At 39.1% G+C, this 26,960-nt stretch overlaps 1 protein-coding gene across 6 annotated transcripts in view; it reads left to right on the top strand.

Moving 5' to 3' along the window:
• Positions 1-7,538: 7,538 nt before the first annotated feature.
• NALCN (sodium leak channel, non-selective) overlaps positions 7,539-26,960 on the top strand; it is a 244,939-nt gene continuing 225,517 nt past the window's right edge. For 2 of the 6 annotated variants that reach the window (XM_075740769.1, XM_075740787.1), the window contains exons 1-3: positions 7,539-7,698; positions 17,325-17,471; positions 19,799-19,981. In XM_075740769.1, coding sequence (XP_075596884.1) covers positions 17,364-17,471; positions 19,799-19,981 — 291 coding nt within the window. In that variant the 5' untranslated portion in view covers positions 7,539-7,698; positions 17,325-17,363. Of the gene's footprint in view, positions 7,699-7,804; positions 7,887-17,324; positions 17,472-19,798; positions 19,982-26,960 lie in introns of those variants that run through there. The other 4 variants (XM_075740808.1, XM_075740798.1, XM_075740779.1 and 1 more) reach the window with 4 other exon arrangements.

The following is a 26,960-nucleotide window of genomic DNA, read 5'->3' on the forward strand; positions in this document are numbered from 1 at the left end:
ACGTGAGTTTAGATACTAGACCTAGAGTTTAAGTTTAATAATTGCTTTCATGTGCACATGCCTCGAATATCTCAGTGGTCCATTACTGGATTTTAACCTTTGTTCAGATTTATTATTTAATCATTTAAGCCTAGAATGTTTTTATGCATATATGTATATATGCACACTAGATGGGTATATATTTGGGAGCGAAGTGGCTCCCAAACAGCCTGTAAAGTCAATTTTTAAGGAGTTGGTCTCTTTCTAAATGAGGACCTGACACACCGTCTTCAGGACTGCTCATGTCCTTTTAGCCACTCCTGTACATAATCCTAAGGAGCTTTGTTCTCTGCTGGATAACATACACCTACACAAAGTAGGGCGCTCATGAAATGGTACTTTTCCTACACATTGGAGTTTCAGGCTAAGGCTTCAGACCTGTAGGTGCTTGACAGATGTACACTTTACACACTGTAATGTCACCAGCTGCAGAGTAAAGGTGGAGAAGAGAAAGTCAACACAAAGCTGAGGAGGAAGAGGAGGAGGTGGAACATACTGCTAATACTAAACAGCCTTTTGAAAAGTAGGCAATAGGTTTAAATAATACTTGTCAGACAAGAAGTGACTTCAAATAAAGACATGGAATCAAGAAAATAAGTGCTGCTACACACACCTACACTTGAACCTCAGTTTAAGTATATCGCTATTATTGTTCTTAGAAGTCTGCAGGATTTGGTATGGTCAGAGATTGGCATGAGCCTTTCTCCTGCAATTTTATTTACCAGGAGAGGAACCAGTAGTGTAATTTTCTATCCAAAGTGGTGATGGCTCTTTTGTGGTTTCATAGCCTTCTGAACTGTGAAGAAGCGTAATGTAACATTATGTATGAAAACAAAGTTGTAAGCCCGGGGTAGACTAGGTAGTTCATAAGCAGTGATTTTTTTAATATTTTTTTAAAGGCAAGCAATACCTTAACTTTGCCAGAATTGTTTTTGTAGTAAAGCAAATTAGAATACTATTAAAATGTAAGGAAAAACACAAATCAGAAGAAAAAGCTGATTTCATACAGAAGAAAATTACTGTAAGAGTGGTCTAACACTGGAACAGATTGCCCAGAGAGGTTGTGGAGTCTCCACCCTTGGAAATATTCAAAAGCTGGCTGGAGAGGGTTCTGGGTAACAGGCTCTAGGCGACTCTGCTCTGAGCAGGCGGGTCGGACTAGTCAATCTCCAGAGATCCCTTCCAACCTCAAATATTCTGTAATTCTATGACTCTGATGACATACTGTGCTACTGAAAAAGATTTGATTTGGTGTGTGGAGGCAGATGGACTCTGCCTACTCCTTTATTACAGCCTCTTAGTGGCCAGCTTCATTTTGTTGTCACTTTAACAAAGCCATTAGGTTTGCAAACCACATTCCACGCTATTTTTAAGTTGGTTTTTTTTTAACAAAACAAAGCAAAATGCACATCCAGTGAACAGTCTACGCTTAAAAAATAAGTTGAGACCACCAAAACTTGTCAAATAATCCTCCTGGGTTTCCACGGAAGCCATTTTAGTAACACCATGGGTTTATATCAGTGGAGACACTGAAGAGGCATTCACTTACATAGCAATTTTCTAAAATTAACCAGAAGTTGAAAATCCAACATATCACGGAAGCTATTATTTCTCCATAAAACATGAAATGAGGAGAGTTGGAAGCTTACAGTGATTCTTCATCATTTCTGTCAAGGTCACGCAATCACTACATGAGATGGCTGTAAAGACCTACGACAAACCACTTTAACACCTATGGACCAAAATACTTGCTGGAGTTAACTAAAACCTGTCTAAATTACACAGTTCAGAAATGCATGCAGCTGTTGAGAGCCATTGCCGTGCTATCCAATGGCATCCTTGGATGGGAGCAAGAGACAGAGTACACCAGAGCTGTGCAGAAAAGAAAATCTTGTGTTCATTTTGCTGACATGACATGGAATCTGGGACAGCTGATGATATCACACAGGGAATAGAAATAGCTTTTGGAGTTATAGGATCAAGGTTAGAACAAGATTAAAGCTGAGCTGGCCTGAATGTAGCTGGCCTGAATAGTAGTGAATATAAGCTACCCAAATAGTTCATAGGCCAACATTAATCAAGATGTTATTGTGTTATACGCTAGTGTAAAACCTGAGCTTACTCTTTGAGGTCCCAGTTGAAACTTTAAATAGTAGGTAGGGTTTTTGTTTGTTTAATGCTTACTAGTTAATTCCCCCAAACAGCAATAATACCCTGCTTTTACAGAGGCCTTAAGGCAGCATGGGATTTTTAAGATGAGCTTGCAAGAGAGCTTAGAATGCCAGCAATAATAGTATGTTTTAAAAAACATACTACTGCATTCTTAACCATTTAGCACTTATTTCAGAAAGTAAGTCAAGGTTTGGCGTAATCCAAGCTCACAGTATTGTTGAAGAGGACAAGAAAGAAAATAAATGTCATTTTCCAACATAAATTCTCATTCCACGGTCAAACTGTGTCTTACTTCTCAGAGGGACAATATTCTTTGTTGCTGGGAATCTTGACAAATCTGTAGTACTGGCAAATACAATGAAAATAATGAATGGTTATGATTTTTGTATTTACCTGTATGAGTTATAATGAAAGATCATTCTCATCTTTTTGACCCAAGAGTTGTTTCTAGGGATAGTAAATTAAAAAAATACACACCACTGATTTCTTCCAGGCGAAACTGCAGTAACTCAGGTTTAGTGCCTGAGTTGAACATAGACACATCAGACTCTCCAGGCAGCAGCAACCATCTTCTATGGTTTCAGTGCTTGGGTACTGCAGTGGGTCCTCCTGCTTGTTATTAAACCAAAAATGAAGGACAGACCGAAATTAAGAAAAAGGAGGGGTGGGGGGGAACATCATTATCGCCCCTTTTCCGAGTACTCAGTACTTTTTGAAAGCAAACCAAATATCTACATAGTTAGTTGTAGACTTAGGACCCTCCTTAAGGTTTGAAATTTTGAAAACCATACTCCATGTCCTTTATTCAGGTTCGTCAGTGTTGGCACCACTCACAGGCACTCACGAATGCAAGTTTTCTAATCCACCTCGATCAAAATTACTCATGAACTGATCTTCTCTCGTAGTCCTTAGTCTGACGCCGCTCCACGACCACTTCTGTTACGCTTCTATGGTTCAGCACCAGAGCACCTCTCAGCCTGAGCCATGCAGAGCAGACGGATGGAAGAAAGCCAGGCTGCTGGGCTGGTCTGAATCACCCGGAGCCCTGGCAAGACCAGGGTGCTGCTCAGTGTGGGCAGAGCTGGGCTTCAGACTAAGGGAGAACTTTGTGGTAACTGCCGTTAAGATGACTAAGGACTTTGGATGCTCTGGGACTAGACGGCAACAAAGCAGAAATAGAGCAGATTTTGACTTGTATCCTACGCCTAAATGATTAAATCTTCCTTTGGATCTGAAGTTTAATTCTGAATTTCTAAATGACATTTTGTGACCTTTTTTAAAAGCTCAAGCATCATTTCAAAATGAATATTTCATGAATTCTTTTACTCATTATGGAATATCAGAAATCTGATCAAGCAGTGCATTGTTTCCTGAGTGGTAAATCAAATTCCAGCAATGGCATTTCAAATAAGCTGAGCTCCTTGGGATGTTTTTAAAATTTGTTTACCTTACTCTTCAGCTCCTTAAATACTTATGGAAAGTAAGGACAAGACAGCTACAAATAAAGCTCAAATACATTCAGAAACAAAAGCCCATAATTTCACTATTTCTAATGGGGCTTCACCTCTTTTCAACCACAGTAGGATAATTAAAATACACATACTGCTGTGGAAACATGTATTTATATGACGTCAGCAAAAGGAAGAGTAGCAATTGGATTTTATAAGATGAAACACAAGTTGGGGACCTGCTAGTGCTTTTCCTTCTTAACTGTTGCTCTTCCTCACTGCAAATGGGGAAGATGAGGATGTTCATTACTTGCCTGCTTTGGCACAGTGTACAAACACTTCATTCTAAATTTTATCCTTTTAATTGCTTGAGTTAACTGCATCTCAGGAAAAAACAAACAACAAAAAATAACAAACAAAACAAACAAACGAGGGTTTGAGAGCTATCCAAATTCTGCAACAAAACACGCCTAACTAAGTAGATGGTCTGTATTATCTTCTTTTCTTCAGGACCTACTGAGTCAGCAGGTCTAGGAAACTTGGGTTTATTAATTGCCTTTTATCCAGGAAGTTCTTACTGTGTTTGCAGATCATGTTACAGAAAGTAAAGTAATAAGTAAGGTTGTGAATTCTCCCCTTGAATTTTCAATATCAGTCTTCTGGAATTTTCCAAAATTTCCTTTTCAATGGAAGTTTCCTATGGCCAGTTTCAACCATGTGTTGAAGTTTGAAGAATGAATAAGGAAATTCCTTTATCTGTTCTAGATTTATAGAGATGAGAGATTAATTTTTAGTATGACGTATCTTTCCTTTTGACCTATCTTGCAGTACCCCAAAGTAACATCTTAAGATTAACTGCCAAATTCAGTCTTTATCTATGTGTTTGTGGCTTGCTCTTTAGGTCAATGGGAATTTTCAAAACCAGAATAATCCCAAACTTCAGCGCTAAATATTAAACATCAGCATGGACTTTAAATGACTGATAGACTCCTTGCAAAATTGTAACAGCAATTTTATAAATACCTGTTTTCCACTTTATCCTCCATACATGATACATGCCACTCAAGTTCTAAATTGTTCATAATTGCTTTTCACATGACAGATGTGAAAGTCAATGCGTGGTGAAATAGCAAAGCAAAGGCTTTTTCTTGCAAATAGCAGACCTTCACTGTCTGCACAATTCTTTAAATGGAAGACACTAATATTTTTCCTTTGCACACAGGCAGGTATATCAACGCATCAAGGGCTAAACACTTCTTCCAGCATTAGCATCATCTGATGCAAGTTGTGCTCATGGACAAGAGAATCCAAACTTCTCCTGAAAGTGTGGATCCCTGTTGGTAGCCTGCAGTTCATAGGGGCTCAGCATGGGCAGGTAGGGCAAAATTTCATAGAATCATAGAATGGTTTGGGTTGGAAGGGACCTCAAAGATCATCTAGTTCCAACCCCCTTGCCACGGGCAGGGACACCCTCCACTAGACCAGGTTGCCCAAAGCCCCATCCAACCTGGCCTTGAACGTTGCCAGGGAGGGGACATCCACAGCTTCTCTGGGCAACCTGTGCCAGTGCCTCACCACGCTCATACTGATAAATTTCTTCCTCATATCTAATCTAAACCTAGGCTGCTTCAGCTTAAGGCCATTCCCCCTTGTCCTATCACTCCATGCCCTTGTAAACAGTCCCTCACCATCTTTCCTGTAGGCCCCTTCAGGTACTGGAAGGCTGCTATAAGGTCTCCCCGGAGCCTTCTCTTCTCCAGGCTGAACAATCCAAACTCTCTCAGCCTGTTGCTGAGTTACCTGATGCTATGTTACCAAATATGATACCAGGTAAAAGCAGAAGTTTGAAATACATATGGAAATATGTATTCTAGAATACAAATCACATGTAAGGAAATTAACCCTCTTTTATTGGCACTCATTAAATGGTATCTAAAATAACTGCATCCACTTTCGAGCCCTCCTTCAGTACATGAAAGAGTTAATATGCGAGCTCAGTGGCAAGGCCACCAAGGTGGTTGGGGCTGGAGCACTTGCCCCATGAAGAGAGGCTGAAGGAGCTGGGCTTGTTCCGCCTGGGGAAGGGATGACTTTCAGGGCACCTAAGAGCAGTCTGCCATTCCTTCTGTGAGGAAGCTGTCAAGAGGGTGGAGCTGGGCTCTTCCCAAGACTGCGGCAGGAGGAGGAAAGACAGTGGACAAGTGAGGGTCCAAACGCATGTTCTTCACCATGAGGACAGTCAAGCACTGGAACAGGTTGCCCAGGGAGGCCGTGCAGTTTCTGTCTTGGGAGGTTTTCAAGACCCAACTGGTAAAGTCCTGAGCAAGCTGGTGTGATCTCATAGTTGAGCCTGGTTTCAGCTGATCAGTCAGACCAGATGGCCTCCCGAGCTCCCCTCCAACCTGAATTGTTCTATCAAGAATTATTTTTCATGGACCAGTATATCCACAGAAAAAGTGCTGCACAAAGTCGCATCTGCTGGCAAATGCTGATTTCTTTTGCCTAGATATAGCTGCAACATTTCACTGTTTGCAACTGTCACATTTCATTTATGAGATGCTATCACCAACAGCATAATGCTGCCTAGCAACTTATCCCAAGTAATAAAATATAACTGGGAAAGAAAAAAGACAAAATGTGAAGAGTATTATTTGTAAGCACATATATTCTTAAATTGATTTGTTTACTTTTTTCCCCCCCATATCAGCTGGCTTATTGCTATCAAAGACACTATCCTGCCAACACTAAAATTAGGTGCTTAAATTTACTGGAATTGCTAATGCTGGTAATGCACATACGTAAGCGCTGGCAGGACCGCATCCATAATCCTGAGGCCAGCTCCCTAACTGCCTTATTAGTTTTTGTTGTAAGCGTCAAATAGGTATAATCTAAAGGAACCTAATTCAATTTATGCCATACACTTCCCTTCTGCTTTCTGGGTTTTTTTGCTAAAGGTTTTGGTGTTGAAATCCTATTCCATGTCATTAATGTCATCATAGCAACAACTGCATTTGCAGGATTACATCTTTAATTTTGTTAATTTTACAAGCTCCAGGCTATGGGCTCACATTATTTCGTGTCAACTATTATCACATAAAGACAAAGTATACTTTACAGAAATTTACTTTTTTTGCCCAAGAAGATAATAATACAGATTGTAACATGGTGACTTCATTTATAGAAACCAAGTATTTATTCATTTATTTATTCATTCATTTATTTGTGGGATCTCTTTACAACAGGCGATGCTATTTTACAAATTTATTTCACCATGGAGCTCAAGACTGAGCCTTTATTTGGCTCTTCAGTAATCTGAAAGTTAGCCAGACCACCCAGCTGATGCTACCAGTGAAGTAAATGCTCTGCAGCAACAAAGTGCACAAGTACTAAAAAAAGCTTTGAGATGAACAAACAGGGTTTCTTAGCAAAATAAGAAAACTATCCTTGTACTTGCAGACCATCATGAGAAAAAAAAAAGAAAAAAAAACCCCAAAAAACCGAACCCAAGCCAGCCCAAGCCAAACCCCCATGGAACAGCAGCAGCCGCAGGGAGGGTAACACGGGTAACGCGCGGTGGGCTCTTCCTCACTTCGCTCACCACTTGTGTGTTTCGGGGCGCAGCGAACACATTTCAGAGTCGCTGTGGGAGTGTTTTCCGTGACGGGACCACCGGCCGCCGTGGGCTCCCCCCGTCTCCCGAGCCGTTAAGCTGTATTTCTTCTTGACCAATTCGAGGGCGGTGGGTTTTTCTAGGGGTTGTTTTTTAAGTGCGTGTGTGCGGTCCGTATCGTCTCCTCCTCACCTGCTCCCTCCCCGGCGCCGGCCGCCCCGCCCGGCCCCCCCCCCGCCCCGTCCCTGCGGCCGCCCGCCGCCGTTGCCGAGAGACCGAAGGCGGCCGCCGCCGCCGGGAGGGCCCCGCCGCCCCGATCCACCGTGGGGAGGACGGCGTACGAGGCAGGCACACAACCGTAACACCTCACACACTCGCGGGGGCCGGGACCGGCCCCTCCCGACCGCGCCATGAAGGGAGATGCTGGCGGTAGGTCGGAGGCGTCGGGCGCGGCTTGCTGCGCGGCGCTTGGCTCGGTACACGGTGGGCCCCGGCTCCTCCCCGCCCCCTTCCCCGGCCCCTCGATCGCCGGCGACCGGCCTGGCTCTCCCGGGGACGCTGACGGCTCCCAGGGTGGAGGCGGGCGCGGCGAGAGGCCTGGCCGGCTCCGCGGGGAGGTAGGGGCGGTGGCGTCCTCCTCATCGCCCGCCCCAAACGTCCTTCCCCCGCGGTGGGAGGGGGCGCTCTGGGCCGGCCTCGGGGCCTGCCGCCCCTGGGCCTCGCCGGGTCAGGCGGGGGCAGGCCGGCGGCTGCGGTAGCAGAGAGCAGGAGGCTGGCCCCTCGTCGCCGGCCTGCCCCCGGCTGCCCCGGGCCCCCTCCACATCCCTCAGTGGGGAGAAAAAGTGCCTCGCTTCGTTACTGAGGCAGAGCAGGGCCGTGGGGCGAACAGGCCTCTTCGTTTACCATAGGCCGGGGGTGCGCTAATGTAACGGGGCGGTTGTGGAGCGGGCCGAGGCGGGACGGGTTGCGCGGTGGGGAGCTGCTTCCCTGAGGAGAGGGTTCACCTGCTTCACAGGGGCAGGTGCTATGGAGTTGGGGTGGTTAGAAACAGCAGCATACCTAGGCCTGAAGTCAATCTATTTAATGTGCAGTTTCAGGGTTCTCAGCACTGTTCATTGTGTGGAGAGAGAGGTACTTAACATTTTTTTGTTGTTGACATCTTTCCACTTTAGCACTCCTGGTAACATCAGAGACACGCTTCTAGGAAGGATGGAGGTTTCAGCTGGCCTTTACGTGCAGATGTAGCTTTTAAGTCATGATTTGATCTGCTACCCATTGTTGCATTCTGAGTCACTCATAAGGGAAATTTTCACAGTGAGAAAATACTAACTAAATGTCTTTTGTTTTGGTCTTAAGCATCTTCGATTTCCTGTTTCATTTCATTGTCCTTCTCTCTCTTCGTTTCCTTCCACAGCAGCCGCATCCCACCTGCCCTCTAAGTGACCAACAGAGAAATGATACATGTTAACAATGCACTAAGTTTTGCTGCATAAATCACAAAGTTAAGAAACTTTAATGGAAGGAGAAAAAATTTACATTTCTTTGAGTTGGTCTCTCTGGCTGCTAGGAGACTCCCGCACTGTGCAAGTTCATGCATATACCTTTGGGGACTTCTAGGAACAGTTGGAGGAGTTTTTGTTTTAAAATTAAATGTTAAAGCTGTAACAATAAGCATGTCATTTGTGCTTTAGAAATGTAGACCCATAGCCTTTTTGTTTAGTGCATCTGTTTTACTTTAATCTGAAATTTGGTCGATCGCAGTTCATTCTCATTTAAACTATACCTCCTGGAAATGCAACTTACTCTCTTTTGACTTCCAGCTTCTGGACATTGCTGGTACCATGAACACTATGTAGACCAATGTTGCATTCATCCAAACCCAGGTCTTGAGTCACAGAGGTTTCAGGTCTTAAACCTTCACCACAGGAGATGAGTAGTATCAAGCTGTGTTGTGGGGAGTAATGGGCTACTGAACCTCTTGAAGAGGTGGGGAGTCTCGGATTTTCACAGATAAGAATGTCTTCTTAAGGCATGATGAGATAGAACTGTTACTGGCTTCTGGGGATTTGGGTTTCGTCCCCACTCCCCCTAGGTATTTAGGACTTCAGGCAGTTGTAAACAAGATTTTTGATGTGTTTATGAGTAAAATAGAGGTGTTGCATTCACAAATTATTTTTGTTGTGTTACTAATAGAATACTTCCATGGCTGGAAAATGACTTGGATGTCCTGTAGATTTTGAGCATGAAATCTTTTTGGAGGTAAAGAGCGAAGTCAGCCTAATATGGGCATTATGGGTTGAATCATGTTTTATTTCCCTTTCAGTCTTTTTCTGTTCTTTACCTCCATAGCCTCTTTTATGTCATTTGAAGTTTCCCATATCAGCTAAATACTGATAAATGACTTGCTTGGGGATATACCACTCCTAGACTATGGTTGCGAATTGTCTTGGTTCTACTAGGTAATTTCTTTTTCCTTTCTTTATTTTCTGTGATATTTTCATCTTTCATTTATTTTTTCCCCCTCCTCACCATGAGGACAATTAAGCAATGGAACAAGATGCTCAAAGAAATTGTACAGTCTCCATCGTTGGAGGTTTTCAAGACCAGACTGGACTAACCTGAGTAAAATGAAATATCCTGGTCTGACACCAGAGTTGACCCTGCTTCAGCAGGAGATTGGACTAGAGACCTCCTGAGGTCCTTCCCATCTGAGTTAGCTTATGATTCTATGATCTTGGTTTTCCATATATTTTTTCCCCAAAATAAAGCCTTCGGGTTTGGTCTTTTCTTCCTGGGGCATTACATTCAATCATTGTGCTTATGAAGATGGTAGTACGGTACCAAAGGTTATGGCTGCAACTTCTAGGAACTGCCCTGCAGCAATGAGAATGTGTATCACGTGTCAATTTGTTTGTTTTAAAGGAAAGATAAGAGGATAAAAAGGAAGAGTCCTAATTTTGTTTTCAGGATTTCAAGTTTAAAATATATAGGTGTTAACTGTTTTGCTGGCAATTCCTTAAATGATGGAAAGGGAAGAATTTGGGAAGGGAAGGTGATCTGATGATCTAGAATATTCAAATTTCTTAAATAATTATTTTAGCAAAAATTGTAACAATGCTAAAAGAATATAACCACTGTTTATTTTAATTTTTAATGTATTTCAATTTAAATTATGAAAAGATGTGTATACAAGGTTCTAGGCACACTAACATGTAATTAGTAGTACAACAAAATCCCAGCAACATTAAAATAATCACTTAAGTAGGCATGCTGCCAGCCATCTACCTACAGAGAAGTTCCTTTCCGCCCCTGCATCATTCTGAGAAGGATGCCCTCAACCCTTTCTTTAAAATCCTGAAAAATAGATCTGCAGTATTCATAGCAGGTTACTGGAGTTTTTAAAGAGAGAATGGGTTGCTCCCTGAATCCTCTCAAAGAATGACCCCTAGCTGACCCCTTGCTTTCACAGAGGGCTACCACACAGTTTCAATCTGGAGATGAGTAAACCACAAAAGCAAATCCCAGAACGCTGCTCTCATGTTTTTTCCAGCATGATTCTTACTAAGCATGTTGCTGGCATGTCTTTGTCAGCTGTGAGCTCTTAAGCTCACATGTAAACTACATTGCAGTAGACTAATCTTAGGGCAGCAAGCGATGGGTAGGTGGCCCACAGTCAAAGTGAACTTTTAAGGTAATCTATCTGTTAAACTGTGCTATATATCCATAAAGGAAATATATTGCCATCAGTATATCCTCTACATATAATTACTGTGCATTCAGTGGCCATCATTAAATTTTAGCATTTTGTCAACCATTCTGACAGAGTAATATCTATGGGTATATTTAAATTGTAGGGCTTGGAAAGCTGTCCTGTTGTCCAGTCATGCCAACAGCCAACATGTTGGAGGGAGACTGAAGGTGCTCACCACTCTTGTGCTTTGATTTCTGCTGAAAGAAAAAGCTGGTTACTTGTGCAGGAAAGTAGCTGCTTCATGCTTGATGTGTCCCTCCTTTTGGGGTACTTGGGGAGCTGGGACTGTGAAATGTGAGAGTGTACCTGATCCTTACTGGAGAAGTAGCTTTTGAGTACCTTGATCTCTACTTTGTATGTAAAAGAAGTGGTGTGGTGAAATGTACCGTGGTGTGGTCTAACAGCGCCATTTCAAAAATCATCTTCAGTTGTTTTTTGCTTTTACTCAACCCAAATTCTTAATTGAAAAATGTCAAAAAGCAAACCAATTTTCTTGAAAATTATGAAGTTCATTATCTGGCTGCATGACGGCACCATGTATATCCATAGGTTCTTCAAAATTGTATCTTCCAGTTGTTAGAATGTTTATAGTAAAAAGGTCTCGTGATAGGACATTATGTGATGGTAATGTAGGCTGTATATCTGACTCACCTGAGATTTGCTTTTATATGCAGTTTGATATTTGCTGCTGTCTGCTGAGTAGGTCTGAATTATTTTAGCTAGGTCTGACAGGAAGAACTTACATTTAAGAAATAAATATTGTGTGAGCATTGTCCTTAGCCAATAGTAAGAGAGGACACAGGAGACATGTTGGGAACAAAAAGTTAAAATCTGGATATCTGTCTGTTTTCAGATTAGATGTTCTTACATTGGCAGCATTAGGCAATTGTTAAACTTTCCTCAATCCATGAATGCTAGTCTGGTATTTTTGGTGTGGGGTCCTGTTAGTAAGTACAAGATGTCACTAGCTGTTCTTCCCTACCTATATCCAGATGATTTGAAAATGTGAATGTAGCTGATTTTTAGGATGTATCCTTCAGTATACCTTCGTTGTGATGATTCCTGTTTGGTTTAATAAATACTAACTTTGGTCAGCTATTAGCAGTGTACTGTGTTGAAAATAAAGAAGAGACATTTTAGGACATTCTAACAGATACAATAACAATACCACACAGAGAGAAAAAGTACTGAAATAAGTTTTTCCTTGAAACTCTGAGTTATGAGTTAATAACATCCATAGTGGCTTGTGTCATGTGATTGTATCCATTGGAATTCTGTCTTTACCTTTCTAAAATTAAGTATATCTGTACTGTCATGTATATAACTTTCTCACTTCAAATATTATGCTACATGAAAACAAATACTGAAATGCCATTCACCTGTAACTGCACACAGAAGCAGGGATGGAAGAACATGGTGATGGAGGGAGCAGGCAATGGAGAAACAGTGACAATTTGCAAGAGGGAAAGGAGAAGGCTATTGAGATGAAAGAATGAGAACTTACATTTTTCCAATAACTGTATAATGCATACTGTGGTTAAGAGCGATTTCTTTAAGGTAGCCTTTAGTTTGGGTGGGGGTTTTTTAATGTGTAATACTGAAATGGAGTTTTGTCATGCTATGTGTATAGGTGTTCACATCCTCTTCCTGTCACCCATTGTTGCTTTCACAGATAGTAAAAGGTTCAAAGATAATTATTCTCTTAGAAGTGTATGTGCTACTTTGTGTGTCCCAGTTCTGGGAAAAGTTGGGAGTTGACATTTTCAAGGAAGAGCAAGTTGGTGTTGAAGAGAGTGGTTGTAGGCGGCCAGCCCTGGGAGGACCTTCGGGCAGTGCTCACATGATCTCAAGTGACAAAGTTGATAGAAAGTGAGAAAGAAGTATGTTGGAAGCCAGACATTGCTGATTCCAAGGATTTGTCTGATTTTTAAACTCTGTCTGTAAGTTGTAGGTAGGAATATCTGCTTTATTTTCCTATTTATTTTTCTGTGAAGTCACTTTTCAACTGCCTTCTTTGCCTACCAGAGCATTTATAAGCATGTTTTCCTGACTTTGTGGTAGAGATTTGTTGAGCAGATTATGCTGTATACAGTGAGCTTGCTTGATAAGAGAGACACAAATTTCTCAACTTTTGATGTTGTGTAAGATCAGCTACTTTTTAAATTTGTCTTTTGATTTTTATAGTAAGTGCAAACTTCCATCAGCAGGAATGTCTTGCGGTTAGTGTGGTTATCACAAACTGGGATTAGACCTTCTTCAGACTTTTTTTCCCAAGTGCACAGTGGGTCTTAAGTTCACCAACTATTGTGCCAGTATACTTCCATTTTAGCAAAAGCTGCAAATTTAGTGGTGGGTGGTGGTTTAGCCAGTGCAGTAGTTGCTGAACATACCTGCAAGTTCAGGGAGTTAGAGGAAGAGAAAGGGCTAACCAAATGGCTCTGAAGGGGCTCAGTGTGTGAGTTTTCTATTTAGTTTTCTCCCTTTAATTTGTCTTTGCTTCTAAAAGTAGAGAAGAGATTTAAAAGCAAAGACACTACATTCCTCCCTGAGAAGGTGGACACCTGTGCTATGGATTTTCATTGCTACTGTAAAGAAAATACTCCAAAGAAATGTGAAGTGGATGTAGCCTCAAAACTCCATGGGGGTTTTCCTGTCTCAAAACCTGTCTTTGCCCTGCACCCAATATTTCTCAAAAACTCTGGAGCTAGAAATATATCCTAGAGAATGTATTAAGCCTTTCATGTTAATAACAGGTTGTGATCAAAGAAAGACTTAATGATGTGTGTTGGAATTGATGTGGGAACTGCAGGGGTGGATTTGTTTTTGGGGTTAGGGAGGACTACAGCCTCCCCATTAGCACAGCTTGGTGTGATGCTCACTGTGTGTCACATGCTGGAAGGAGTTGGTGCACAGCTCCCTTCCTCCTCCTGGTCTTTCAGCTGCTTTCCCCTTGCAGAAACAGGGGCAAAGGGGATTGTAGTCCAAGACTTAAAATTCTTTACACACACGGCAGAGTCCTGAGGCTGCACCAGGCTTTGTGTTGCTCTACAGTAACAGACACGTGTGAAAGCCTATGTGTTCCCTGGAAAAATAAAAATAGTGAGAACAAAACCAAAAAATTGCATAAAAGCTTGAGAGCAGCTGTTCTATACTTTGAATAATCTTGCTAAAGAACATTTCCAGAAGATTCTTGGCTTGTGGTTTTTTTTCTGCATTTCTTTGTGGGCATTTCTGTTCAAGTATAGTAAACAAGCTAAACAAGTTCTTATATTCCATAAACATTTCCTCCCTCACATTGGATTTATATACACAGTGATTTGTTTATTCAGGGCCACCTCTTAAAAATAAGAATTCTGATCTCTTTAGTCACAACATTTAAATATGTGAACTGAATCCGTTATGGACATCTAAAGTTCATGATATTTTCTGTGCCCAGATCAATTAAAAAAAAAAAAAAAAGGCACTGCATAAAAGCGTAAATGGGAATTTCATTAGAAGGCTATGGCTAATCTTCCTACACATCAGATATATAAACAAGCAATACTGAGAAAAGCATAAAAACAACAGAACCTCTCTAATAGCCAGTTGATAATTACTTTTTTCCCCAAATGGCCATAGCTTGTTATATAGAGTGTAATTTATTAAAAAAAAATCAGTAGTGGCTTGTCAGTGTTTCATATCTTGAGCTTTTTCTCATGATTATTGACTGTACTTATCATATTGATCCTTTATTTATTGGTACGTATTTTTTTAAGAGTTTATTAGGAGCACTGTCATAGCCATTACCAGAAATCATAAACATAAAATTATTATTTTCTTAATTCACTGATTAGCGTTTGAATAACAGCTTCCAAAGGAACGTATTTACAAGAAACATTTTTGAAAGTGTCTTTTTTTTTTTTTTTTTGCCTAAGGTCTGGAGATAGGCAGCTCCCGAGACATCGCAGCAAATTTCTTATCACTATGCTAAATGTAGCCATTTTAAGGCTTCATGACCTCAAAAAGTATACCAACATCTCTGAGGCTTCAAGCATTTCTAGTTATGCTTTGGTCCAAGTAGAGAAAATAGGTCAATACATTAGGCTTAGAAATAAATAGGAGAATGCAGGAAAAATTGCTAAGAGGAGGAAATAGTGAATTCAGTTATGAGAAAGAAGTCGGAGCATGAAGCTTGAGCCTGAGGATTAAGAGAACATACAACTTATATGGATATTATTTCAGTCTTCATTTGTTAGAGAAAGACTATTAATTTATAATGTTCATTTTACAGTCTTTGCATATTTTTAGTGACAGCTTAGCAGTTTCACTTTTACTAAGCTTGCTGTGACTGACCAATACAAAGGTGTCAGAAGTTGTCCCATATTTTGTGCCTTTATATAATTTATGTTTATTTTAAAATATCAGTTACAGCATAATGTCAGCTCCTCCAGCTGGAGCATCAGTCCAAGACCTTGACTTTGTTGCTTTATGGTCTATGTAAAGATAGACCAATGGCTCAGACTTGGTTTTTAAATATTAGACAGGAGATATGAGATAGGTGTGTATAGCCAGGAAAACACAAGGTCATACTGACGGCAGTCATCATGATGAGGAGTTTGAGTTTACTAACAGATACAAAAAAAGGTATTGAAAAAAACTTCGTAGAAGCTTGCAAGGAGCTTACGTAAGGAGCTTGTCATGCGTGGAGAGACACCATGGGAGAAACCACAAAAGCAGTCTTCTGAAAATGTAGCAAGGGAATTACAGAGACAGGAGCTGACCTCTTGAATCTGAAGGAGAGAAAATAGCGTAGGAGTAGACTCTGAGGGACTTGGAAGAAGATTAATAGGTTACGTTTACCATAATAGCTTAAGGAAGAAACAGCCAAGGGTGTATAGGTGCATAGTGTTTGGACAAGAAACAGTGGCTGGTGTGGTGAAAAGGCCAGCTGAGACACAGCTCATGGGTACTTCTGCAGTCCTGAGCTCACCATTTCCTCCAGCTAATTGAGGACAGTGTCTCTTGCATTCATGTTGCAGTCATCATTGTGATACTTGGGTCTGTAATTACCAGGGTCTGTAGTGTCAGGACAAGAGGGCAACGGTTTTGAACTGAAAGATTTAGGTTGGACGTATGGAAGAAATTCTTTACAATGAGGGTGGTGAGATACTGGAACAAGCTACCCAGAGAAGTTGAGGATGCCCCATTGACGAAGGTGTTCAAGGCCAGGTTGGATGGGGCTTTGAGCAACCTGATCTAGTGAAAGATGCCCCTTCCCATGGCAGGGGGATTGGATTAGGTGGTCTTTAAAGGTCCCTTCCAACTGAAACCATTCTATGATTCTATTTTATACTAGTTTTGACAAACTTCAAAAATTTAGTGTCACCTACAAACCACACTGGATCCAGAGTAAAGGTACGGAACAAGGTCCCAAGATCTAGCTTTCTCCTTCTTCACTTCCGTGAAAGAAAAATCCCTCGGGGATTGTATTCCATGAATGACAGCTCCTGTGCTACCCACTGGGCAGACTATACCTCCTTGGGAGAGCGTATCTTCATCTCTTTGGGATCTGTGCACTGTGTCTGCAGGCCAGTCAATAGTAAGATCTAGCCCACCTTTCTGCTCTTGTGGTGTGTCCACTAGTTGCAGCTCTCACTGCTGAGCATACAGAAAGCTCAGTGTGTGCCACCCACACAGGAATGTCCAGACTTGGCCTGACCTTGTGGAAATAACACATTTTCCTCAGTGTTCCTATCTGCCAACACAAGCCCGAGAGACAGACAGCTGTCTAGCTGTTGGATAGGTAATTGCTAACATAAAAGAAAGTATTAGAAAAATACATGTTAATAGTAGTATATTGCAAAAAGGCTCTTCTGATTTCAGTAAAGAACATTAACATCTGTTGGCTGCTTAACATTGCCTGTTTGCCTTTGGCTTGTTGGGCTTTATCTTAGCCTAGTGTAATAAATGGAAATGTCACCATTAAATTAAATGGCTCCAGGTCAAATCCATCCAGTGATTTCTCTGGGTTTAAGTTCACAGCAATATCATTCTTTGCATATTGGTACAAATTTTCTGCCAGCATTGCTAAGTTTCTGGTAATTGTTTGCATTTCATACCTTTATGTAAATTTTTGTAAACTAACAAGAGTCATGTCAGTGATTTATATAGGCAAAGCATTTTACTAAAATGAAGATCCTCTTATCAGTAAATACAAAAGCAGTTTGCATGAAAACAAAATGCTTTAGGTTATTTATAAAACTGTTAAAAATGCATTGTAAAACGGTTTTAGTGAATTAATGTCTTCTCTTTTTTTCTCCCCAAGGAGGTTTCATGATTATAGATAACAAAAGTTAACTTCAGGATGCTAAAAAGGAAACAAAGTTCAAGGGTCGAAGCCCAGCCAGTTACAGATTTCGGTCCCGATGAATCATTGTCAGACAATGCAGATATTCTGTGGATTAACAAACCAGTAGGTATCTCTTTCCATACTTAATAATTTTAAGTTAAATGTAACTTGTTTTGTTGAAATACGGCTTCCACAAAAGATTCCGAAATAGATATCTGTTAGAAACAAGTATGGAGCTACAGTTGCTAATCTACCAGTTCATTTTTTGCAAAAAGTCCAAAACTAAAAAAGGTTTCTCTTGGTTGTTGCAGACTGATGGGGATGATCAAGCAGTGTTTGCCGATCAGTTCATCTACTGCTTCTTTTAAACAGCCATCCTTTCAATGTCTCTGGTTCCTAACATGTTTATTGGAATTAAAAGTTTGTAAAACAAGCTTTTTAAAGGATGTCAAAAGGAGCATTTCATTGCTAAAGTGGTAGCCAGCAGTCGGCATTTTGACTTTCAAATCTCTCCTTTTACATCACTTATTAATATAAAAGTGTATTTTCACTGGTTGTTTTGAAATACAGCTCACATTTTTCCAGTATCATTTAACCTGCAATCTGCCCAAAGCAATAGATAGGTGTAAAAGTGTCTGGCAACTTGAAACTAGGGAAAGCATCTTTGGGAGTAGAGTTATTAATAGCATGTGCAGTATTAAGAAAATGCCTTTACCATTTAAATATGATTATTATGATTAAATTATTTATTCAGCAGTCAGTGTGCATCTGGGATTCCTATATTTTGAATGATTCATACTTTTGCAGAGAAAGTATTTTCATATTTCTCTTAAAGTAGTATATACATTTTTACTTTGTAAAAGCAGAAAGTCAAATATTCTGAAATAGTGCACATCATTAGTATTATATTCATTTAATGAAACTGTCATTTCATTTGCGGTATGGATGCTAGATCCTCTCAGCTTTGCTGCTGAGTTTTAACACCTAAATAATTGACAACACCCATATATTAATTCCTGTTAATAATCTTAAATAGAATGTTTGTATTGACTGCTGTAGTAAGCTCAAAAAGTCATTGCAGAAATACACGCTGGGTTATTTACCTATGTTTCTCAGCACACAGTACACAGCTTTTCGATAGAATAATTTTTTTTCTTGTCATGCTGATGAACTAGTTGTATATTGCTTAGCATGTATAATATCGACATTTTACTGTGGCAGATGACATTTTTAATATCAGCCACATTTTAATATTTATGTTAATTTTTTCAGTTGAAATAAGATTTGAAAGTGGGTATTAATGGGACATAAGAGAGCGTTCATCAGGTGCCTTCCACTTCCAAATTAATAATTTGGGCTCAGAGTATGCAAATGATAGAGCTATTCAATTCAGGTCAAATATCATTACATTTAGGTGAGCGTTCTTAAATCATCTTGATATCAAAAGATCCGAGGTGGTGTAAATGAGTGTGGAATTCTTCCTCACTGGAAAAATTGCTATAAATCCCTTTAGTTCAGTGGGGTTTGTTTGAAAATTTTTTTGTTGCTGAAATGTCTTTTTTTTTTTCTTCTTGTTTTGATAGATACAATGTTACCAACTGATTCATTACACTTGTCTGGCTTCAAGATGTTTCAATGGTGTTTTGATTTGAAAGAAAAAAAAAATCCAACCTTAAACTACTGTATTGCTACATTCTTTTTACAGACCTCGGGCTGTGACTGGCACTGAATATCAGCTGTATTAATAATGATTGTAGTGAGACCGAGACCCAAGTAGTCATAGAAATGAACTGTTCTGTTATAGCAACAGAATTTGCTTGGAACTAAAGTGAATCCTGATGTTAAGAAGTAGCTTTCTGGAACATGGTCTCTTTTATATTTATTCTTTTCATAAATGGAAGGGTGCTTTTAAACCCTGTGCTTCTCAATTTTTGGATTTGCAAACTGATTTAAAAATTATTTCATCTAAATGTGGAACTAAAATTTTCCACGGATATTTTCATTTCATGTATTCACCCAATTTATAACATCAACTAATTCCACATATTGTCTGCACGTAAATGTGACAAGTTGTCCCTTGAAAAGAAATTGGGTTACAAAAGCTGCAAAGTAGAAATGATAGAATCCTAATTCTCAGTTTCCTGGCTCTTAATTCTTGCAGTATGAATTATACAGCCTCCCAAATTAACTCATAAAATTATATATGCATATGTATATAGATAGATGTATATATGTGTGCATATATATATATTTATAAAATAAAGTCATGAGTGTTTATTTTTGGATGAAGACCTTTAACGTATGGATCATGATGTAAAAGAAAAACGCGAATGTGTGTTTACAAAAGGTGCCAGTACAAGTTATGGAGGCTAAATATTTGAGGTTTTTTGAACATCAAAGCAATCTTGCATTGTCTTGGTTTTGTTTTTTGTTTTTTGTTTTTTTTTTAGTGGGTACACTCTTTACTACGAATCTGTGCCATCATCAGTGTTATTTCTGTTTGTATGAACACTCCAAAGACCTTCGAGCATTATCCTCCTCTCCAATATGTGACATTTGCTCTTGATACTCTGTTGATGTTTCTTTACACTGCAGAGATGATAGCAAAAATGCATATCCGTGGGATAGTTAAGGTAAGCATTTAAACGGTATTCTACATGTACTTAAGAAAATGATCTGAGTATATGCTGGTGACATTTGATCTTTGTTTTCTACCTTCTCAGCTCTTTCTGCTGTGATTGTTTTTAACTGCAGGCAACACCATGGCATATAAACTGAAAAGACAGATTGACAAAGATGCATCTTTACTGCATATTTAATCCCCCAAAAATATGACACCAACATTCATAATTACGGTTTCCTGCTAAGAAATAGATAGTTTAATTGTATTAATATAAAGAATGAAAGGAAAAATAAGCTACATGTACATTAGCAAGAATATTTTGTAAATGTCTAAAGATCCATATATGGACTTAGAACTTTGATTTTCATTTCAGAAGGCTGGATGTGTTGATGTGGTTACGTTATTTACATAAGAACATATGTCTTACTGTGAGCTAAATGACAAAGTTATCTTGCTTTACTGAATTTTTTCCTTAATATAATGCATGTTGGTAAACAAATACTTCTGTTGTAATATTTTTACTGTTGTTGCTGGACTAATTTATATAAGTTGATATGATACTGGAGAATATAAAACTACAGAATTTTTCAGTAATCATTATTTTGTAGCATTATTTTACTGATTGTTTCCAGTCTTCTACAAAAAGATACAAATTCAGCTTACATATAGAAAATCCATCTACAGACCTTATTGACAATACAGCTATGTCACTATGGCACAGAACAGATAAGCAGTGTGTTATTCTTCCCTTTCACTCCTGAAAGGTCTGGTGACTCCAGAGACATCTGAGGTTGTACTTAGCTCTTCAGTTTGTTCTGAGTATGCAGATAGCATTTTTTTGTTCACTGCCAAACTAAGCTATTATGTCATCATACTTAATGAATATTAATAGTAAAAGTTAAAGTCTCATTAATATTAATATTTAGAAAATTTCTGAAATAAGATGATTCTGAGAAAATCTTCATGTGTTGCATAAGGCCAAAGTGATCCTTTGTGAGGTGCTATTTCTGGCCCCTACCTCTACTTTCTTATTCAGAGATGTCCATTAAGCATATAAAGATGAGGGTACAGGATCATGAATGGGGAATTAATGACCAGTGTGCACATTGGAACAGTGTGGGAGTAACAAGTTGCTATTACAACCAGTACAGACTTTGTAAAGAAATGGACACGTAGATATTAATGTGGGGGAGGAGGGGTGGCCAACAATGTAACTTCTGTACAAAGCTTATTTCTCAGCCTTTGTCTATGGAAATACCAACTTCGCTCACAGTCAACACCTAGGGGCTATGAATAAGATGTTGCTGCATATTCTAAATGTCTTTCACTGCGCTGTTTAAATGTGTGAGTGAGTTTGTGGGAATGGAATGGAATGGTTGGAAGGTACGTACATCTAAGTGCCTGACCACTTCAGGGCTGACCAGAAGTTAAAGCCTGTGTTAAGGGCATTGTGCAAATGCCTCAAACACAAACAGGCTTGGGGCATCGACTGCTTCTCTGGGAAGCCTGTTCCAGTGTTTGAGCCCCCTCTCAGTAAATAAATGCTTCCTAATGTCCAGGCTAAACCTCCCCTGGTGCAGCTGTGAACCGTTCCCATGCATCATATCACTGGATCTCAAGGAGAAGAGCTCAGCACCTCCCTCTCCACTTCCCCTCCTCAGGAAGCTGTAGAGAGCAATGAGGTCACCCCTCAGCCTCCTTTTCTCCAAACTAGACAAGCCCAAAGTCCTCAGCCACTCCTCACAGGATGAACTTATCTTTGATCATCATTTGATGAACTTATCTTTGAAGCATGTCTGATGAGTCTGTCCACACCAAATGAACAGCTGTCTGGAGTTGGTTCCATTGTCTTAATTCATGTTATATATGTATAGATGACAATGCAGATTATTTCATTTGTACACTGACCTTTTACTCTTCATTTATTAGATAAAAACACAGTAGAATAGATTGGACATAACCACTGTTACGCAAAGATAGATTGTTTAAGTAGAAAATGGCTCCATTTATGTTATTTTAACAACACTGAAATAAAGTGCTTTCATTGGCGTTCTTCATGGAGTCAAAAGAACTTAGATTGGAAGGGACCTCCAGAGGTCATCTAGTCTGACCTGCTGCCCAAAGCAGGTCTAGTTAGATGAAGTTGCCCATGGCTTGGGTTGTCCAGGTGAATCTTGGACCCCCCCAAGGATGAGGATTCCACAAGCTCTCTAGACAGCCTGTTCCAGTGCTTGACCAACCTTGTGCAAAAAAAGTTTGTTCCTAATATTTAATCAGAATTTTCCATGTTCCAACTTGTGTTCCTTGTGTCGTCTTACCACTATGCACTTCCAAGAGTTTGTCTCCATCTTCTCTGTATCCGATTAGGTAGTTGTGGACAGCAAGATCTTCCCTTTGCCTTCTCTTGTGAAGGCTGAACCGACCTGTGTCTCTCACCCTCTCCTCCTATGTCATATGCTGCAGCTCTCTGACTTTTTTTGTGGCCCTCTGCTCACACCATTATGTCTATGTCCTTCTTGTACTGGGAGCCCAGAACTGCACTCAGCTCAGAATTAGGCTTGTGGATGTGGTCTCACAATTGCTGAATAAAGGGGAAGGATGGCTTCACTGAACTGGGTGCCTGCACACTATTCATGTGAATAAGAGAGAACTGTAGGGAAAGGATATGGGCTTGTGTCATATATAGCAACTTTCATAAAACAATGTTAGAACTGGATTAGCCTTTTTTTCAGCTGTTAAATCAGAGCTTTTTGAATATGCTATCAAATTGTTTCTTTGAATGCTAATCAATGAATAATCCTTTTTTAGTAAACTGACTTACTCTTTGGATTATTGAATTCTAGGGAAAATATTGGTTAAATATTATAACTGTGAAGAACATAATGCTACATGGACTTCCAAAGATAGTGGCAATTAAAATAAATAAGGCATTGTTCAGAAACCTATTAGCATTTATTAAAGGTGTTTGTATATGAAACATCTTTATATAAGGAAATTTGTTTATGAGCTGTAGTTCTAATTTAAGTGCATTCAAGACTTCTAGTGAATGTAGGATCAATGAATGTATTGCCATATGTATCAGTATTTATGTAAAGGCCTTAGGGATTGACATGCTAATAAACTTTTGAACCATGATTAATGCAAAATTGTAGTCCAGAGAGAAATCTAATTTATGGAAGAAGGTAGGCACCATCCACTTAAGTACCAATTAATAACAATGTGAGTATAGCTGAGCTAAGAAGATTTTGAAAATGTTAAGTCATGTCTAATTAAAACCTTCAGAGGACAAATGAGACATTTACTTCCTTTGATTCCCAGAGGTTTTTAGAAAAGGAAAGTAGTTTCTGAAAATCCTAGCTTTTTGTCTGTAAAACAAAGTTTCCCTTTTCCCTGAATAAACTCAGTGACAAAATAAAGTGATACATCCATCCAAGTATTTTGCTACCACAGAAGGAAAGTTAAATTGAAATGTTGCTGTGACATTGTGCCTTTTATTACTCCTTTTTCCTTCTGAATAATTGTTACTGTGCTAGTAAAATCTATGCAAAATTTGGGCTGCCTATGCCTTGTGGGTGTTGACTGTTGCTTGTTCCAAAAGCTGGAGAGGGACTTTTTACAAGGGCGTGGAGTGATAGGACAAGGGGTGATGGGTTTAAGCTGAAGGAGGATCGATTTAAATTAGATGTTAGAAAAAAATTCTGTACTGTGAGGGTGGTGAGCCACTGGAACAGGTTGCCCAGAGAAGCTGTGGATGCCCCCTCCCTGGCAGTGTTCAAGGCCAGGTTGGATGGGGCTTTGGGCAACCTGGTCTAGTGGAGGGTGTCCCTGACCATGGAACTAGATGACCTTTAAGGTCCGTTCCAACCCAAGCCATTCTACAATTTTATGATTTACAAAGACAATCAATACAGAGGACTCTGAATTATAATGGAACTGCCCCTATTGATATCTACCACCTACAAAGAAAATAGGCACTGTCATGTGTTTAGACAAGGAGCGCAAAATACAAATATTAAAGAAACCAGAAGAGGACAGTATAGGATATATCTACTACAGGATCTGAGGTCCTTTTGTTTTCAAAACAGTATATTGATATTCCTTATTACTGCTATCATGCACTGTTTGCTTCCAGTAGGTGTTAATGGTAGATTGACTCCTCTGGAAGAATTGAAATGGATATAAATGTGCAGTCTAACAGATTATATTCAGTATATAGGCACTACGTGAGAAGAAAGTAGTGAAAGGCTTGTGATATGAAAATCATACTATAATTTTTGATATTGCAGTTACTTGTCATGAACAAATGAACTAATGCTAATAATGTCAGTCTTTATCTTGAAACTCATCTGAAAAATGAAATACAGGCTATAGTTTTTACTGATTGAGGTCTTTTTAAATCAAAATTTCAGGGCAGTCTGCCTAATGTTGGCTGGCTGCATTATATAAAATGTATGTATAAAAAGTAAGACAACTTGTAATGGTTTGTGAGGTTTTGTATGAGATAGATAGAGACAGAGAATTAGACCAAGTCACTTTGTTTCTTACAACATATTTTTATGCTTTTATTCTAAATTATGTTCTAAATTGGAGAATGATGACCTGTGTTAGAGCTTACTGTGAAATGATAGAGCAGCTCAGGAAAATACTGTGTACACAGTATTAAATCTGCTTCAAAGTCGGTAAATATATAACATCGCTGACTAGAGAATAACTTTCATGACTACTACAACTGAATAGTTTGATGACATTAGAAGTTAGGTGTTAATTATTTCATCAAGCAAGTTATTCAAGTAGTTATAAGAGAAACTGTCATGGCTTACTATTTTGATTTACATTTAATCTATTAGGTTTTTAGGAGCAAATAATTTTGAATATGGGTTTTAGTCATGAAAATATGCTGTAATAAGTACAGCAATATTTTAGTATTATTTTTAAAAAGTATTGCATTCCTAGATATGCAAGTTTTTGCAGTTACATATATTTTATGCAACCTTTCTATGTAGATCACACATTTTAATGACTTCAAAGCATTGCAAATTCTGTTCTCAGAGCAGCACATGAACTAATGGGTAATGTGACTTAACCACATCAGTATTTTTGTAGGAATAGCTTATGAAACCTGTTAGCAGATGTCTACTAAATTTTGTTACAGACACATCTTAGAAAGATGTAATGTTTTAGACATTAAAAATTCTGATCTCGTTAAATGTAATTGAAAACACTTAAAAATATTAATGGTAAATACCATAGACTTTCTGCACATTAAAAAAGCTGTGGAGTGTGTAAAATAAAAAAGGCCATTTTAATAAAATGGTGAAGGAGGTTCTTCTAACGTTACCACGTACATATTATTTCTTTATCTCAGACCTAGAAACATGATATAAAGTACAGCTCTACTTCAGGGGTGATTGAAGGTAAGAATAAAGGCCAGGAGACCTCTTGACTTTGGCTTGTTAGAACATCAAAATATGGTATGTGTGGAAAGGGTATGTGTTGACACAGATTTTACATGAGATTTAATGACATCAGACTAGTGTTGATTTTAGCAATAGAAAGGTTTTAATTGAATGAAATCAAACTTCTTTTTTTAATTATTGTTCACAATTAAGCACGAACAATAACCATCACTGTCACGGACTTAAAAGTCTCCCAGTCCTAATGTGATGTCCAATAATAATTCAGGGGTGTTTCAAGAGATTACTTAATCTAATCTTATTTTTGATTCTCTCATGTAAGATGGAAATGCATTAATTTAGATAATCTTCATGGTTTAATTTTTTCCTCAGCTACCCTTACGTATGTCTGCTCAACAGACAGAGGTTGAATCATAGTACCCTGAAACACAAAGCCCCACCAGTACCAGTGTGGCAACGTAGTATCAGTGATTTAGCAGAAGTCAGGGATCTCTTTTATGTTGGTACAGTGAACAGTGGTGGGTTTGTTACCAACCAGCCTCTTATAAAATACATTTACTTCTTTGGCAGCCACTTTTTTATGCTCTAAGTAATACTTTATTAGGTCAGAAATAGTCTCTGGTACTTGGTCTTTATCAGAAAACATAAGCTGATTGCCAGAATACCTGGAGTATGAAGAATTGCAGACATAGTCAAAGTCTAGGTAAGTGGCTAACCTCTGATTGATTGGGATCATAAAACTGGAACTTCTACACTTAGCTGAAGTGATCTTCGTTTTACTGCCTGCTACTGGTGATTTATATTTGTGTAAACAATCTAAAAGTTTAACATTGTGTGAAATTGTAATATAATTCTTTGATTTTGAGAATGAAATTACAGCCTTCTAAGAAATAAATGCAATTTTGGCCACCACAGTACCATACCATGTACGGATGTATAAAATGTAATAAATTTAATATAATAGTAGTTCATGAATTCAGTTTGACATTGGTATTTTTATGATCTCTTCAGGTCAGAATTCCACTTTCTTCAATTGATCATGGAGTTGTTTGCATAATCTTTATTCCCCAAAATGTAAATAGAGTTCAGTGACTCTTTGGTTCTGATTTCTTTCATGTTTCAGGCTCCTTGGTCAGAAAGAGCTCTGTTATAATCAGCTGCATCAAGAAAGTATTAAGTCTGTTTAAATGAAAGCAGATCGATCTCCTTTACTGTATCTTGAAAAAGATTTAAATGGTCTTCCAATTACATGCAGTTTATGTCTACTGCATAACTTACTGATTGATTGGCAGGCTTCTGAGAGCACCAGGAATTAACTAATGTTTGTGTCTGTCAAAATAGTTCATGAGTCAACTTGAAACCTAAGTGACAAGACTCGCAGTCCTTCAGAATCAAAGCTCATTTATATGCCCACTCGTATGTCACTTATGAACATGACTGTATGTGCTTTACATAGGTCTGTTCATTGATTCAAGGAAAGTTTCCAAAATGATCTCATCATTGAAAAGAGGAGGTGGGGTGGAATTAGAGAAATGCAAGATAACTCTCAAGCCTAAAACAGCTGTGATATTAGAT

This window comes from Balearica regulorum, chromosome 1 (genome assembly GCF_011004875.1).
Source record: "Balearica regulorum gibbericeps isolate bBalReg1 chromosome 1, bBalReg1.pri, whole genome shotgun sequence".
Lineage (NCBI taxonomy): Eukaryota > Metazoa > Chordata > Aves > Gruiformes > Gruidae > Balearica > Balearica regulorum.